The sequence below is a fragment of the Tachypleus tridentatus genome, chromosome 12 (assembly GCF_004210375.1).
Source record: "Tachypleus tridentatus isolate NWPU-2018 chromosome 12, ASM421037v1, whole genome shotgun sequence".
Lineage (NCBI taxonomy): Eukaryota > Metazoa > Arthropoda > Merostomata > Xiphosura > Limulidae > Tachypleus > Tachypleus tridentatus.
The window spans coordinates 130931958-130948972 of record NC_134836.1 but is presented as its reverse complement, the minus strand read 5'-3'; the positions used below and the strand labels follow the sequence as shown (position 1 = coordinate 130948972).

Sequence of the window (17015 nt, the reverse complement as noted above, 5' to 3'; positions counted from 1 at the left end):
TCTAATGTTTTTATTATCTGTATTTTAACAACAACCTTGGCCAATGCACAAGTTAAATGTTTTCTCTTTTCAACATTAAAACTTGAGCGTACCTCTAAAAGAAATGAAACGCTGAGGACACAGGACCTGAACTAATGGGTGTTTTCCCTCCTTTATTCTGTTTTATGTAGCAGATATAAGAAAATGAATGTGGGAAAACTTAACCTGAACTAAAGGATGTTTTCCCTCCTTTATTCTGTTTTATGAAACAGATATAGGAAAATGAACGTGGGGAAACTTAACCTGAACTAAAGGATGTTTTCCCTCCTTTATTCTGTTTTATGTAGCAGATATAAGAAAATGAATGTGGGAAAACTTAACCTGAACTAAAGGATGTTTTCCCTCCTTTATTCTGTTTTATGAAGCAGATATAAGGAAATGAATGTGGGAAAACTTAACCTGAACTAATGGATGTTTTCCCTCCTTTATTCTGTTTTATAAAGCAGATATAAGAAAATGAATGTGGGAAAACTTAACCTGAACTAATGGATGTTTTCCCTCCTTTATTCTATTTTATGAAGCAGATATAAGAAAATGAATGTAGAAAAACTTAACCTGAACTAATGGATGTTTTCCCTCCTTTATTCTATTTTATGAAGCAGATATAAGAAAATGAATGTGGGAAAACTTAACCTGAACTAAAGGATGTTTTCCCTCCTTTATTCTATTTTATGAAGCAGATATAAGAAAATGAATGTGGGAAAACTTAACCTGAACAAATGGATGTTTTCCCTCCTTTATTCTGTTTTATGAAGCAGATATAAGAAAATGAACGTGGGGAAACTTAACCTGAACTAAAGGATGTTTTCCCTCCTTTATTCTGTTTTATGTAGCAGATATAAGAAAATGAATGTGGTAAAACTTAACCTGAACTAATGGATGTTTTCCCTCCTTTATTCTGTTTTATGAAGCAGATATCATCATAAGAACGTGGGGAAACTTAACCTGAACTAATGGATGTTTTCACTCCTTTATTCTGTTTTATGAAGCAGATATCATCATAAGAACGTGGGGAAACTTAACCTGAACTAATGGATGTTTTCACTCCTTTATTCTGTTTTATGAAGCAGATATCATCATAAGAACGTGGGGAAACTTAACCTGAACTAATGGATGTTTTCACTCCTTTATTCTGTTTTATGAAGCAGATATAAGAAAATGAATGTGGGAAAACTTAACCTGAACTAATGGATGTTTTCCCTCCTTTATTCTATTTTATGAAGCAGATATCATCATAAGAACGTGGGGAAACTTCTAGCATAAAGGAATTAAACAAATAAAATTCTATTTTTAGTAATTATTTAGACAAAACATGTTATATATAGATATGATATAATGAAATAAATTCAGTTGTAATGTTTCTACATATTTTTTTTAATGTATGTAAAATATGTTTGTTTATTTGCGTGGTTTAAAATGATCTTTCAAACTTACCAATCCTTTGTAACACATCTTTTTAACAGTGTAACACATCTTTGTAACAGTGCATTCACATAGCTATGCCTAACATTTCTGTAAGAGAATAAATATGGGAACCTAACGTGTACTTCTGATAGTGTATCTAAAGTAAGCAGAAAATTTTGTTACTTTATGTAAATTGTCATGTTTCTCATTATAACTGTTACAGTGAAACCTTTCAAAATGTCTCCTCTTGACTCAAAAGCAAGTTTGAGGACTTTCATTGCTAAAATTTGGGGTTCTTTTCATTTGATAGGCACAGTGCACTTATCCCACGATTCAGCACTGCACTTGAGAAACAAGCATTTTATATTTTAAACAAAATCTGTTTTTAAATTTCATGTTATTTTTCCAGTAAGGTGGTTTCTTCTCATATTTTTAATGTTTTACTTGACTGTACTACTCTCTAATTGGTGGGTTTGTGTCTTTACATTCAGGTTCGTTTGCTACAGCTACGTGTACAAAGTGTGAATATAAAGTGGACTCAACAGTGATAAAAGAAGACATTTTTAATCAGGTTAGGAATGTCTTAAAATGATCCAACTCAATAAGTAGAGTATATTCTTTAGTTAAAAACTGTTTACTGTAGTTGTTCATTTGTGTGTCTTATTCAAGGTTACATTAAATTTACCGAAAAACCTATTCCATTAATTCATAAATATATGCATCAGGTCAGAGGCTATATTAGATTAACATTAGATATATTAAATTAGTTCATGAATGCATGCCTGAGATTAGAGACTGTGTCAGACTTCATTCCATAAAATATGCCAGGATACTGTATTAATATTACCTATAGTAATCATAGCTTTGCTGTTGTGATCTCACTTCTGGACCAACACAAGTGCACTGCCCGTGGGCAGCAAAATGATAAATTTACCTCAGGTTGGGGGTTATAGTAAATTAATGCTGGATATATTTAATTATTTTGTGGCTGTATCCGTGACATCTGAGGCTACAGTCAATTAACATTGAATATATCTAATTATTTTGTGGCTGTATCTGTGACGTTTGAAGTTACAGTAAATTAACACTGAATATATCTAATTATTTTGTGGCTGTATCCGTGACGTCCAAGGCTACAGTAAATTAACACAATATATCTAATTATTTTGTGGCTGTATCCGTGACGTCCAAGGCTACAGTAAATTAACACAATATATCTAATTATTTCTTGGGTGTGCACATCAGTAAATTGTTACATTGAATTAATTGCTTTTAAAAATATTATACGTTTTTTTTCCTGACTACTATCACCAGGACAGAGTAAATTTTCATTATGAACCTCTTGCATATATTCATATAATGTAAACATAAACTAAAACAACACGGTCATTTGATAGATCATAAGTTTATTTGAGGGAGATCAAGTTAAAAGTTCTTGTCAACTTACAGTAAAAAAAGTATAATTTTGACTTGAGTACTCTGATTTTAATTAACATCCAACATGACGATAGCCAACAGTAGAGTATCTGAAGAAATTGCTAGATCTCATTAGATTTTAACCACATAATCTTGAATTCTATTTCTTGATATAAAAATCTATTTTGGTACCGTGTAACATTTAAAAGGTAACGTTAAACTATTGAATCACTCTCTTGTGAGTTTGGGACAAACTTATGGAACAAAAAGTTTTAGTTGTGGTTAAAGGATGGTGAGTGATAATGTAAAAACATTTTAAGTTCAGTAGCTGTTCTACACAAAACTCACCCATTTCTGTCAGTCTTGTGCTTTGAGACTTCAGGTTGAACCCATGACTTGAAACAGATATCAAGAGAAGTAATTACTGGTAAACAGGTGATACAGTATTTTCTTTTTTTGACACCTTACAAAATTTTGTACGTGTAAAGAGTTTACTCTTAAATAAATCTTTTGTTCATTGTATTTTAAATTTTCAGTTTGATTTTTATGTTTGGTTAATAGTTGTGGAATCTTTATTAATAGCCAGAAGGTGTCATTATCTGAGAAGAGATGATATTTTGTAACTGGAGTCAGTATTATGATTAGTTTCATAAAGACAGACTGATGTGATTGTTATTTGTGTTTTCTAACAATCTGAGGTCTGTAATGGCCAGTTTCATGTTAGTCAGAAGTATACAGACCAGTGTGAACATAAGATCGAATGACATGAATGTAAGATATTCAATGAGGTTTTGCAATGTATAGTTGTTAAAACTAGTTTTATTTATATCATTACAGACAATACCCAGCTGTCCCATGTGTCCCAAGGATAGTGATGGCCTAGCAGTTATGAAACCAGACATAGTATTTTTTGGAGAAGGACTCTCGGATGAGTTTCATCAGACGATGGCCAGAGATAAGAACCAGTGTGATCTGCTTATTGTGATGGGTTCTTCTCTCAAAGTGAGACCAGTAGCCCTTATTCCAAGTAAGGGTTTACCTTCTGTTTTTGTACATACAAATTCTTGTCTACATTTTTTCTCTATCTTTTGTAATCTGAAATCACTGTTAACCATTTTGTGTCGGGTCAGGGGTCGAAGGCCACGTCATCACATTTGTTGACTTGCATTCAACATTTTATTGAACTACTATTTTATATCATTAAGTTTGGAATCAAAGTGTATATTATAATTCAAACTTTAATATTATATATGAATTAATTTTTAATTTAAAAGTAAATATTAAAAAACACATCTAAATACAGTTTTTAATGGGTCATATGGTATGTTGAATGTAGTGCTGTTTAAAATTAGATGTTTGTAATGTGAAAATACTAAGTCTATAGCTTCGTACAAATCAGGAGCTCGAATTTATCAATATTGATGAGCTAGAACATAAAGTAAGAATCTCGCATCTTTTGAGATAGGAATAATGTACTAAATCAAACACATTCACCTTTATCCATTTTTGGAAATGGTCCCTTGTATACACATACTTCAATATATGGCGTGAATAACCATTGACAGCTTAGAATGTCCCCTAGTGGTTTTCTAAGTCAATCTGTTTATAACACGTTTTTTCAAACCAAGTTTCAAGAGGATAGGTTGTGTCTGCTCGCAATTTGATAGTTTTTTAACCCTAAATACAGCTTAATTTCTAAATTTAATAAAATTATAGTTAAATTCTAAAGTATTAATACAATTATTTATTATTTTTTTGGTTATTCAGGTTTATTTATATAAAACCTAAAAGAATTTGTTTGATATCCTTCACATGCAAAATTTTAAAAGATTTAGTAACCTATGTCCAGCAGCAACCAAGTTCAAAGGTCATAGCTAGAAGAAATATTTGTTTGCTATACTTCTTTATTTATTTTGTCCATATTTTAAGAAAAATAAGTTTCATAATTTATTTCTAAATAGTAATAATCTACATACATATATATAATGTATAATAATTAAAATATAATATACAGTCACACTAGTGCATTTGCACCACATCAATACAAGTTATGTAATGTTAGCCAGGCATGACAGGAAGGTCAACATAATAAAAATAATAATAAATAAATATACATATATAATATTATAAGACTTGAGCTACTGATACTAAACATTTGTATTTTCATGTTATAATATGTAGTCATTTTAGCATGAAAAAAACATAATTTATAGTTATTTCCTAATTTTATTATGATGGTTACAAGGTTGGTCAATTAACAGACCCCACATAGTTAGAGTACAGAAAGTAATATAAAAATAAAGTTTTATTGGATACAACATTTGAATTGTAGGTAGGAGGTTTGAGAAATTACACAAATAATATTTGAGATTTTGGAAATGAAGAATACTTTTAATCATAACATGAAATCACTTTTCCCTCACACTAGTAACTAAACAGATTCAATATTTTTACAACAAATCTTTAGAAAAAAATATTTTATATAAAAATCTGATTTTTTGTGTATGAAATATATGTAATATTTACTAAAAGTGAAAACACAATTTGTAAAGATACACTTGCTGTATCAAAAGGTATAGTAGACATAATAGATGAACTTTTGTATAACATACTGAGCCCATTGTGAAAGGGTTAACAATTGCAACCACATGATATTTCTCAAGCTGAAGTTTAAATATCCACCACAACATCTGTTTGATTGTGTGATGTAAGAAAATATGGGTTCTATTCTGCCATAATGTGTCTAATTCCCAATTTTTAAATTACGGGTTCATCTTAAAAGTACAAGTGCTCAGCATATGTGTTGGAACATTAAAAATATGCTTACACTGTATATTTGGGTTCAGGTTTATATCTCTGTTTCTAGTTCTTTTATGATTGATACATTATGTATTGAATAATGTAGAATATTGTTAGGTTCACATTATTACAACATACCTGCTCATAATAACTTGTCTAAAGCCTTATTTAACAAATTATGCAGGTTCCATTCCCTCAGAAGTTCCACAGATTCTGATCAATAGAGAACGTCTCAAACACTTGTCATTTGATGTAGAGCTTCTTGGAGACTGTGATGTGATTGTGCAAGAGCTGTGTCGAAGGTAGGATGACGGCTTGTGTTGTGTTGTTACAGAATGATTTGTTGAGATGCTTATTATAATAAATGTTAATCCATTGAAATCTTAAATTCATGTCTTTAGACATCCAAACTGTTTTAAGCTGGATTTTGCACAACATAGCACATTAGAGAGTAGTTATACAGGTATTTAACTATAATATAATACAGAAAGTATAATACAGCACAATGTAGCACATTAGAGAGTAGTTTTATAGGTATTTAACTATAATATAATACAGAAAGTATAATACAGCACAACGTAGCACATTATAGTGTAGTTTTATAGGTATTTAACTATAATATAATACAGAAAGTATAATACAGCACAACGTAGCACATTATAGTGTAGTTTTATAGGTATTTAACTATAATATAATACAAAAAGTATAATACAGCACAACGTAGCACATTAGAGAGTAGTTGTATAGGTATTTAACTATAATATAATACAGAAAGTATAATACAGTTCTGTATAAATAAAGGAAATGTTTTATAACTGACAATAAAATGTTAGTCTGGAAATCAATATAATAACTTGATAATGTTACAGAGTTATGGTCAAGAGTCGACTTACTAATTAATCATTGATTTCATAAGTTTTCATTTGTGTGTCATAAAATTTAATTTACAGCACTATTGACATATAATTTTGTATCGTAACTCTTCAGTTCTGACACACACTTATCAAATGTTAATACATCTCTGTAATATCAAGATGTAATATGTTAGTTTTCAATATTTATACCAGGATCAAATGATAAAAAAAGTGTTATAATATAACACAGTAGTTTCATTCCAGTTGTAGAAAAGTATGGACAAATAAATCATCAGAGGTAAATGTCCAAGAACAATTGAATCAAACATAAAGTGTTAATGTTTTCTTACTGTAAAAACTGAATAACTAAATTGCTGTCTGTTGTAATATTTGATGAGAATTTTTTGTTTTATATATTATTTAAATCCATTATATGTGAAGGGCTTATAATGCTCACAACTGGGTTTCAATACCAGTCGTGGGCACAATTTTGAAGATCTTAGCTAAACAATAACACAGAAATGAAATCTTGCACTCAAACCTCAATAACCAGAATTCTGGTTAATAACCAGATTCTGTGATGGCTGTATTTCTTAAAAATGAATTCAGATGTGTTTTATTAACTTGAACATTGTAAAACATAGGCCAAGGTAAGAAGGTGCTTTCAATGAAAGCAAAAATTCATCATTGAATTATCTAATTAAAAAAAAAATGTTTCCTCAACAGTTTATAGAACCAGAGGTCGATTGAGGTTGAATGTTAATATTCCTTTAAAATATACAAATGTGTTATTTCCACTTTCTATTTCACCATCAAAATATTGATGCAGGTTGGCTTCATACAGTAGCTAGTATCTAATTAATTCATTTCTTGTAATGGTACAGCACTTAACATTCCAGCATAAAACAAGCAAGTCTGTTTGACTGTAAAACATATAAACTACAACATCCAAAAACTCTGAACATTATTTTATGAATAAATCTTCATTGAGCTTGCATATTATAGTTTTGCAAGATCAAAGAAATGACAACCTGAACTTACAATATTTAAACATGTGATGTTGTTTTTAACAAGATTAAAGAAATGACAACCTGAACTTACAATATTTAAACATGTGATGTTGTTTTTAACAAGATCAAAGAAATGACAACATGAACTTACAATATTTAAACATGTGATGTTGTTTTTAACAAGATCAAAGAAATGACAACCTGAACTTACAATATTTAAACATGTGATGTTGTTTTTAACATGATCAAAGAAATGACAACATGAACTTACAATATTTAAACATGTGATGTTGTTTTTAACATGATCAAAGAAATGACAACCTGAACTTACAATATTTAAACATGTAATGTTGTTTTTAACATGATCAAAGAAATGACAACCTGAACTTACAATATTTAAACATGTGATGTTGTTTTTAACAAGATTAAAGAAATGACAACCTGAACTTACAATATTTAAACATGTGATGTTGTTTTAACATGATCAAAGAAATGACAACCTGAACTTACAATATTTAAACATGTGATGTTGTTTTTAACAAGATTAAAGAAATGACAACCTGAACTTACAATATTTAAACATGTGATGTTGTTTTTAACAAGATCAAAGAAATGACAACCTGAACTTACAATATTTAAACATGTGATGTTGTTTTTAACATGATCAAAGAAATGACAACCTGAACTTACAATATTTAAACATGTGGTGTTGTTTTTAACAACATCAAAGAAATGACAACATGAACTTACAATATTTAAACATGTGATGATATTTTTAACATGATTTGAGAGGCTTTAATTGAATATTTTTTGTTACCACTTTGATTTTAAGTTAAATAGGTTTTTTATGTGTGAACCATTTTAAGTTATGTTTTAATATAAAATGACTTTGGTTTAAGAACTTTTGTTGTTTTATGTGTGAACCATTTTAAGTTATGTTTTAATATAAAATGACTTTGGTTTAAGAACTTTTGTTAAGTTTCTACAACTTCTTTAAGTTATGTTTTAATATAAAATGACTTTGGTTTAAGAACTTTTGTTGTTTTATGTGTGAACCATTTTAAGTTATGTTTTAATATAAAATGACTTTGGTTTAAGAACTTTTGTTGTTTTATGTGTGAACCATTTTAAGTTATGTTTTAATATAAAATGACTTTGGTTTAAGAACTTTTGTTGTTTTATGTGTGAACCATTTTAAGTTATGTTTTAATATAAAATGACTTTGGTTTAAGAACTTTGTTGTTTTATGTGTGAACCATTTTAAGTTATGTTTTAATATAAAATGACTTTGGTTTAAGAACTTTGTTGTTTTATGTGTGAACCATTTTAAGTTATGTTTTAATATAAAATGACTTTGGTTTAAGAACTTTGTTGTTTTATGTGTGAACCATTTTAAGTTATGTTTTAATATAAAATGACTTTGGTTTAAGAACTTTGTTGTTTTATGTGTGAACCATTTTAAGTTATGTTTTAATATAAAATGACTTTGGTTTAAGAACTTTTGTTGTTTTATGTGTGAACCATTTTAAGTTATGTTTTAATATAAAATGACTTTGGTTTAAGAACTTTGTTGTTTTATGTGTGAACCATTTTAAGTTATGTTTTAATATAAAATGACTTTGGTTTAAGAACTTTTGTTGTTTTATGTGTGAACCATTTTAAGTTATGTTTTAATATAAAATGACTTTGGTTTAAGAACTTTTGTTGTTTTATGTGTGAACCATTTTAAGTTATGTTTTAATATAAAATGACTTTGGTTTAAGAACTTTTGTTTCTACAACTTCTTTTCCTTTCTTTTTTACTTTTGCCAAATTTTCGTGAGTTTTTTCTCTAGTTTGTGAGTTTCAATTGTGAATTGAATATCATTTGTTGTGAAAAGAAATGTTAACAGTAAAAGACAGTCATTAGTAAGTTATAAACTAGCATCATAATAAACATGAAATAATGTGACAATATAGAGAAAGTTCTTATATTCCACAGTTATCACGTATCTGTTAATATCGTAAAGATGTTACTGTACATTCTGTTAACTGTCGGTTGTCTGTTTGGAGTAAAGGCATTCTTATGTACTTTGTTAACTGTCGGTTGTCTGTTTGGAGTAAAGGCATTCTTATGTACTTTGTTAACTGTCAGTTGTCTGTTTGGAGTAAAGGCATTCTTATGTACTTTGTTAACTGTCGGTTGTCTGTTTGGAGTAGAGGCATTGTTATGTACTTTGTTAACTGTCAATTATCACCTGTTGTTAAAGTCATTTAAATTATTGTCTATTTGTTTGATTATTCCTGTGAAATAAAAAATAAAAGTTGCAAAGTTACACATAAACACACAAATTATATTTCTTTCCAGTTTATTATTATTATTGGAATTGGATAGACAGAAAATGTTGGGAGGTGTTTAAAATGAAATGGGGGAAAAAAAATGTTAAATTGATGTTGGAAGAAACCTCATGATGTACTATGCTCATTTAATGATTTTAATATTTTGTGTGTTATCAGACTTGGCAGTAGCTGGTCTGAGATAGTAGAACAGGATACACCCATGCAGGAGCTCACAGATCTCCCAGAATATCATCCTAAACAACATCCACCAACATGTAACATACCTCCACCTCCAGAGTGTTCTTCGCATTCCAGTGAAGAAGTTGAGGTTATCTGTAAGACAGGAGAAAACTCGGCTTCCAGCAAACCTAACGGTTGGCTCGGTAGCTGTCAGCTTTGCAGTGCACAACCATTTACGGAAGAGGAGAGCACATGCAGTGAGTGTAATGGACTGTCCAACATCCATCTGGAAGACAGTCAGGATGGTGCCGTACCAGGTTCTGATACATCCCACCAGTCAAATCTTGGTGGTAAAGAGTTGGAAGACCTACAAACATATTGGCATTCAAAGTCCACTGATTCGTTGTCTGTCAAACTACCAGGTTAGTAATTTTAATAGATAAATGGTACTGTTATAACTCATGATGAGTCATTACATTCTGGAACATCTTAAGTTTGAGTTTTTTTATTATTGTTGTTCTTAATGCATTACACCATAGCTTTCTGTTTACTGAGAAATTCACTATCATGGTTTATTGTGTTAACATTCCAGTTGGAAAATTAAAATATTTTTACCTTCCACTTTTTACTTTGTAAGTAATGTGTATTGAGATTCATTACATTAACATGTACTATGAAAGTGGTTTAGTCTAAGTTCCATTATAGCTCCAATTGTTTGTTGTTTTTGAAACCTGTACAAATTTCCCTATTAATACTGCAGTTTAACATTTGTGACCATGTTCCAGATCACAGCTTCTTGTTTATATCTCCAAATCGATATATATTTCGTGGAGCAGAAGAGTACCTTCAGAACAGCAGTGATGTAGATAGTTGCCAAGACAACGATCAGTTCTCCGAGTCAGACAGTGAGTCCTCGTCGCAGTCGCCTCCCCACCGAGGAGGGGGCCAGTGAAGAACTTTGAAATGTAAAGGACCATAAGCAGTTACTTTCCCAGAAGAACATAAGGTGGAGATTGTGGGTTATTACTAAACTTGTTCATCCCACTGTTGTTTTAGTGTTTGTTGATATGCATGTTAATGTATACATAAGCTCAAAAGAAGGATAAGAACTGATGCTGCATCTTGAAATGTAGTTTAATTAGATGAAAAATGTATGTTGAAGTGAGCTCAGTTCCAGGTGAGCAAGCTTTGATAAATAACTGGTTATGAAGTAAGGCATCAGAAGTTTTTCTTTTCCTCTTGTTGTATGATAAGGATGATGACTTATCAGCCTTTCTGACCAAAGTTTTTGTAAATGAATAAAGTGTGCAATATTCTGAAGACAATCTGATTTATAACTTTGTCTTAAAAAAAAGTGACTGTTTGTCAGTTATGTCACAAAACATATAAGGAACTCAATGCATTAGTGGTAATTTCTGTGTTGTCCAGGAAATTTTTTGTAGTTTCCAAATGTGCTTCTGTGATTAATAGATTAGTTTGTTGTGTTTACTAAACACTCTTTGAGTAAGTGTTGTTCAAAGGGTTACTTGGTTTGTTTGTTTTTTTCCTTTTTATCTCGGTGAAAACAGAATCCCAGGGGATTCAGGTTTAGCTCCTTACTTGTATAGACTAATTTATGAATCAGTTTAGATATCAGGTTTCACTTCTCAAATTTTTGAAGTCCAGATTTACTTCTTTACATAAAAAAGAAGTCCAGAAATATGAAAAGTATTGATTGACAAAGAAAAATCATAATTTCCTGATCTCTTGAAGGCTGTACAAGAAACTTGTAATTAACCATATGACAGTAGTATACTAAATGTCACAACAACTCTGAAACGTTGTTTAGAAAGATCAGCTGCAACTGAACATTTAACTGATATTATGTAACAAATAAATTTCAGTACAATCACATAGATTCTCATTTATTTTGTACTGGCAGTGTACCCCTACAGTGGTAATAATAATAAAATGCTTGTAGTAACAGACAGCCTGCAATACTGTATAAAGAAAGATGTGATTATGCTTAAGATAATTCTATAAAAATAATTATATGGCCTCTGTTTTGGTACATTGTTTTTGTAATTAACACTTACTGCTGACTGAAAATAAGTATTCTTATGTGTGGCTTTTTCCAGGTTACTTGAATTGTAAATGTTCTGTTATTGGTGTCTCGTTAAGTTAGTTAAGATTTTATTCATATATTGAGTTACTCTGTTTTGATAGTGAGATGAAATTTGTGTGGAGTTCTGATAGAAAAGCTAAATCAACAGATAACCCTAGTGTGTTCGTTGTAGTATTTACATAAGTTCACTACAGGATCTGTTCTTGTTACATTATGGTGTCGTAGTAAAGAAACAACTTGTATATTATTTTTATATCATTCCCAGCTTACTGAGGTGGTAAGAACACTTTATAAGTGTTGAGAAAACTAAATGTAATAATAGTTGTGATTATGTTTTAATGGGGGTGTGAGATTGATGTTTCTAGGGTTGAATAAAAATACTTTGTTCCCAGTATTCGTAGATGCATTTAAAATGGCTTATAGTCCAATCAGGCCACCAGGTGGTGGATTAATTTAAGTGGAAGAGAGATAATATTCTGTTTAGTAAACAAAACTTAAGCTGTGTGCCATTGGCTGTACACAGAGGTGGAAAACTACAAGATAATATTCTGTTTAGTAAACAAAACTTAAGCTGTGTGCCATTGGCTGTACACAGAGGTGGAAAACTACAAGATGATATTCTGTTTAGTAAACAAAACTTAAGCTGTGTGCCATTGGCTGTACACAGAGGTGGAAAACTACATGTTGACTATGAAGGTGGGTATCTTGTATGTTTTACTGTGTTCCACATACTGAGTATTACAGTATAGTTGTGTTATTTTAATTATGTCCTGTGTACTGAACATAAAAACAGTGTCATTTTCTGTGTGTAGAATTTAAAGACAGAAGTGTAATATGAAAGTGAGGGTTATGCTCTGCATTGAACATAATATGTGACTGTGTTTTCAGTGATGTCCAAAAGGGTATAATTATGTTTTGTACACTGAACACAGATTGAGATTGTGTTCTGTGTAATTAACAAGGTGGAGGTATTATGTTTGTGTACTGAACTAAAATGTGGGGTCCCAAGTAATGAACATAAATTTGGGATTTTGGTCTATGTACTAGGCAACTATGTGAGATTATACTCTGTATATTTAGCTAGAACATGAGATTATGTGTACAAGTGTATTGTTTCTCTTTAATAAGAAAAATGCTGTTCTTGATATTAAGTTATAATACTAAGCAGGAATATATGATATATCGAAGAACAGGTTACAAACAGGAAAGCAGAATTCCTCTCTGAGCACAGAACAAAATAACAATAAATCATGTCATGGTTCACATAGTCCTTCCTGCACAAGTGAATGTACACCAGATTGTTTTAATAAAAAATGAAAATAGCTAAATATCTTATTTCATAATAATAGAACAGTTTCATGAGCTTTTTATTACCATTAATTAAACTGGTCAGTCTAGCTTAAAGAAACTTTGAATGTAAATAAATAGTTGTCATGAGGTAATTAACCAATAAACACTGTTTACATCTCCAGATAAGTGAGCTGTTCCTCAACAACCACCAGGTGGCGAAGTTGGTGTAAAAATCCTATTTACACCTAAGTTGAAGTGTCCATAAATTAAACTGTATATAGATCCATAAATCCCTGAACGTTCTTATTAATAGAAGTATCAGATCTAATAATAATGTGTGAGGTCAACTCATAATTTAAGCAAGAATACTTGCTGAAGATAATTGTGCCCTAAATTGGGTTAGGTAATGTTTTTTGTAAGATACGCTAAATTTTCATTACTAAACATTCGGATATTTGACTAAATTTTTCGTAGTTCCAATCACTTGACTCATTTATTTATTTATACGTTTTTCAAATTAATAATTTCTTTTAATGTGTGTTTACTGATAAAATTGTTCATAGTTTATATTGAATTTTATGTAAAAAAAAAATGCTATACATGCCTGTAATTGTTCAAAGTACTAATAAAGTATTTCGTCTTAGGTGACTGTGAACTACATAACATGTTTGTAGTACAAGAAATCAAAGTATTAAATTTTCCCAATGGAAGAAAGTGTTTTGTTTTTCTTATTCTTGTAGTTCTGCATGTGTTTTGTAATTTATCATGGAACAGGTTTTAGAAGAAGGATGTCTTGTGTGTCAACAAACTTGACAAACACATTTAGTTTGTAAGAAATTTCAAATGAAATGATTGTTGTGTGATGGAAGTTTTACAGAAATAAATTTCAACAACAGCATTCTTAACTACGCTGTTATCTTGGAAACTTTGTAAATATATACACATTCGACACATTTGGTGTTAGAGTGAACGAGGATATTTTATTGTAACTTCTCTTTTTAGCTAACTTGGTAGAAAATCATTTTTTACTTTTTTGTATAAATATTATTAGTGATTATAGGTAAAAAAAACACTTCAAGAAAGTAGAAATGGTTCTCAAACTGAACGTATTTGTTTATGTACCACTGTGTTACAGTACAGCAGAATGTATATGTAACGTGAGTTTGAATGTGCTAAAGAGTCTCAAACCCATGAAACCAGTAGACTTTGTATATAAAAGTAATTTAGGCATCACGAGTTGTCCTTTTGTTCTGTTGTATCACCATGCTGTGTTAGAAAAAACTTTACAAGTACAGATTGAAATATTCAATTAAACTCCAAATACAAACAATTTAGGTACACGTGTACTTGCAATTTCTCTCTTTCAAAGAGGCCCGGCATGACCAGGTGGTTAAGATACTCGACTCGTAATTCCTAGGGTCGTGGGTTCGGAATCCCCATTACATCAAACATGCTCGCCCTTTCAGCCATGGGGGCATTGTAATGTTTCGGTCAATCCCACTATTCGTTGGTAAAAGAGTTGGCGATGATAGTCTTACACTGCTAAATTAGGGACGGCTAGTGCAGATAGCTCTCGTGTAGCTTTGCATGAAATTGCAAAAACCAAACAAACGGTTTTATTTCACGCTTTATTTTAGCTTCTACCCTTTAGAACCTGCTGAGCTCAGTCCTACAACATGCTTTGATTTCTAGGAAATCATTATTTTTCGTAAGTATTCTAGGCTTGTTTTCTATTAATTTGATGCATATATACAGCCTATTGTAGAACAGTTTTCTCCTTTTAAATTGTTTATCCTGTAGTTTTTTAAAACGAAACTTTATTTCTCTTTCAATAAAGTGCTGGTTTGGCCTGTAAATGATATCTCATCTCCAGGAGACGAAATATTTCTCATGCTCTAATATGTGGATACTTTATCATATTTTTGGTAATTACTTCTGCATAGGGAACAGTGGTGGTGAGAATGTAGGGACACAAATAGATAGTCTTTGTAACTCTGCTATGAATATATAATAGAAATATTTCTGTAGTATTTATTTTGCCATAATAAACACTCGGTATATCTCAGTGTTGAAAGGACTCGAAGAAGCCTTGAGTAAGGAATCAATTAAAGTGAAATTATTTAACTAATCGCTTTAGGGATGTTTTATAACACCAGGTGGCGCGGTTACTCACGTGTTTACACAGATTTAAATAAAGTCGTTAGAAAAATTCTACAAAAGAATGTATCGTAAAATAATATATTTCATTTTTATATTGTTGTTGTTAAATTTTATTCAAAGCTGTTCGAGAGCTATCTGCGCTAGTCATTCCTAACTTTGAAATGATAAACTAGAGGAAAGCGAGCCAGTCAACACCACAGTAACTTTGGGACTACTACTTACCAAAGAATACTAGGATTAAGCGTCACTTTCTAACGTCCCATAGCTGAAAGAGTGAGGGCGTTCGGTAAGGAGATTCAATCTCACAGGTTGAGTGCCCTAACCACGAGGTCATCGTTATTTTAAAGTTTACCACAACACCAGTTGGATCAAAATAGTGGCGTAATATGTAATGAGAAAATAAAACTGTCTAGAGCTTACGTTACAATAAATAGTCGAAATCGGTTATTGGTCGAACAAATTTGATTCGGTGGTGGTAGGGGCACCGGTGACAATTAAAGGTTTTCCTGATAATTGTGCACAAGTATCTATTCCATATTTTAAATGGCACGAGCCAACCCGGTACAATACACGTGACTTCTACGTATGTTTCTTAGTCAAATTATTTGTTTTGGAATTTCACGCAAAACTACACGAGAGCTCTCTGCACTAGCCGTCCCTAACTTAGCAGTGTAAGACTAGAGGGAGAGCAGCTATTCATCACCACCCACCGCGAACTCTTGGGCTACTCTTTTACCAACGAATAGTAGCATTGACCGTCATATTATAACGCCCCCACGGCTGAAATTGCGAGCATGTTTGGTGCGACGGGGATTCGAACCCGCGACACTCAAATTACGAGTAGAACGCCTCAGTCGAAATATATAACCTGATTCATGACATAACATAACTATGATATATAACCTGATTCTATGATATATACCTGATTCATGATATAACTATGACGGTGCTGCTTTATCGTTACACACTCTGTATGGGAAATTGAGTTATTGTGTATAATTAAATTGTGAGATGTGAAATACCATCACGGTTTTATATTAACAACAATGTGTTATTGATACTATTCTAGAACCTCTGTTTTACCACCAGACGTTTTGAGACCTTTGTGAAACATTTTTAAAAAATCCCTAATCAGAATAATTATGGAGGAAATGAATAGAACACAAACATTATGGGACAACCTCTGTATTATAAAAATAAATTACCCAGAAAACAGTCACGTGTTAACATTTTACACTGTGAACCAACAGAAACAGAAGCTGTGTCACCCAACACTATAACAACAATAACTAGTCATTCTTTCTTTAAACTGATCACTTCTAGTGTTTTATTTCATTTATTTATTTTTATTTCAAATCTGAATATTCAGATTTATACTCATATGCCGGTCTTGTTTTATAAATAAATTCTATGTGTCCTCTTAACAAAATCTGTTGATACA

The 17015-nt window shown here is 31.1% G+C and overlaps 1 protein-coding gene across 3 annotated transcripts in view; it reads left to right on the top strand.

The window, feature by feature from the left end:
- Positions 1-14128, top strand: part of LOC143234708 (NAD-dependent protein deacetylase sirtuin-1-like) — a 43860-nt gene extending 29732 nt beyond the window's left edge. For 2 of the 3 annotated variants that reach the window (XM_076472268.1, XM_076472267.1), the window contains exons 7-11: positions 1935-2014; positions 3697-3886; positions 5843-5960; positions 10018-10442; positions 10806-14128. In XM_076472268.1, coding sequence (XP_076328383.1) covers positions 1935-2014; positions 3697-3886; positions 5843-5960; positions 10018-10442; positions 10806-10972 — 980 coding nt within the window. In that variant the 3' untranslated portion in view covers positions 10973-14128. The remainder of the gene's footprint in view (positions 1-1934; positions 2015-3696; positions 3887-5842; positions 5961-10017; positions 10443-10805) is intronic. The other variant, XR_013018771.1, reaches the window with a different exon arrangement.
- Positions 14129-17015: the final 2887 nt, after the last annotated feature.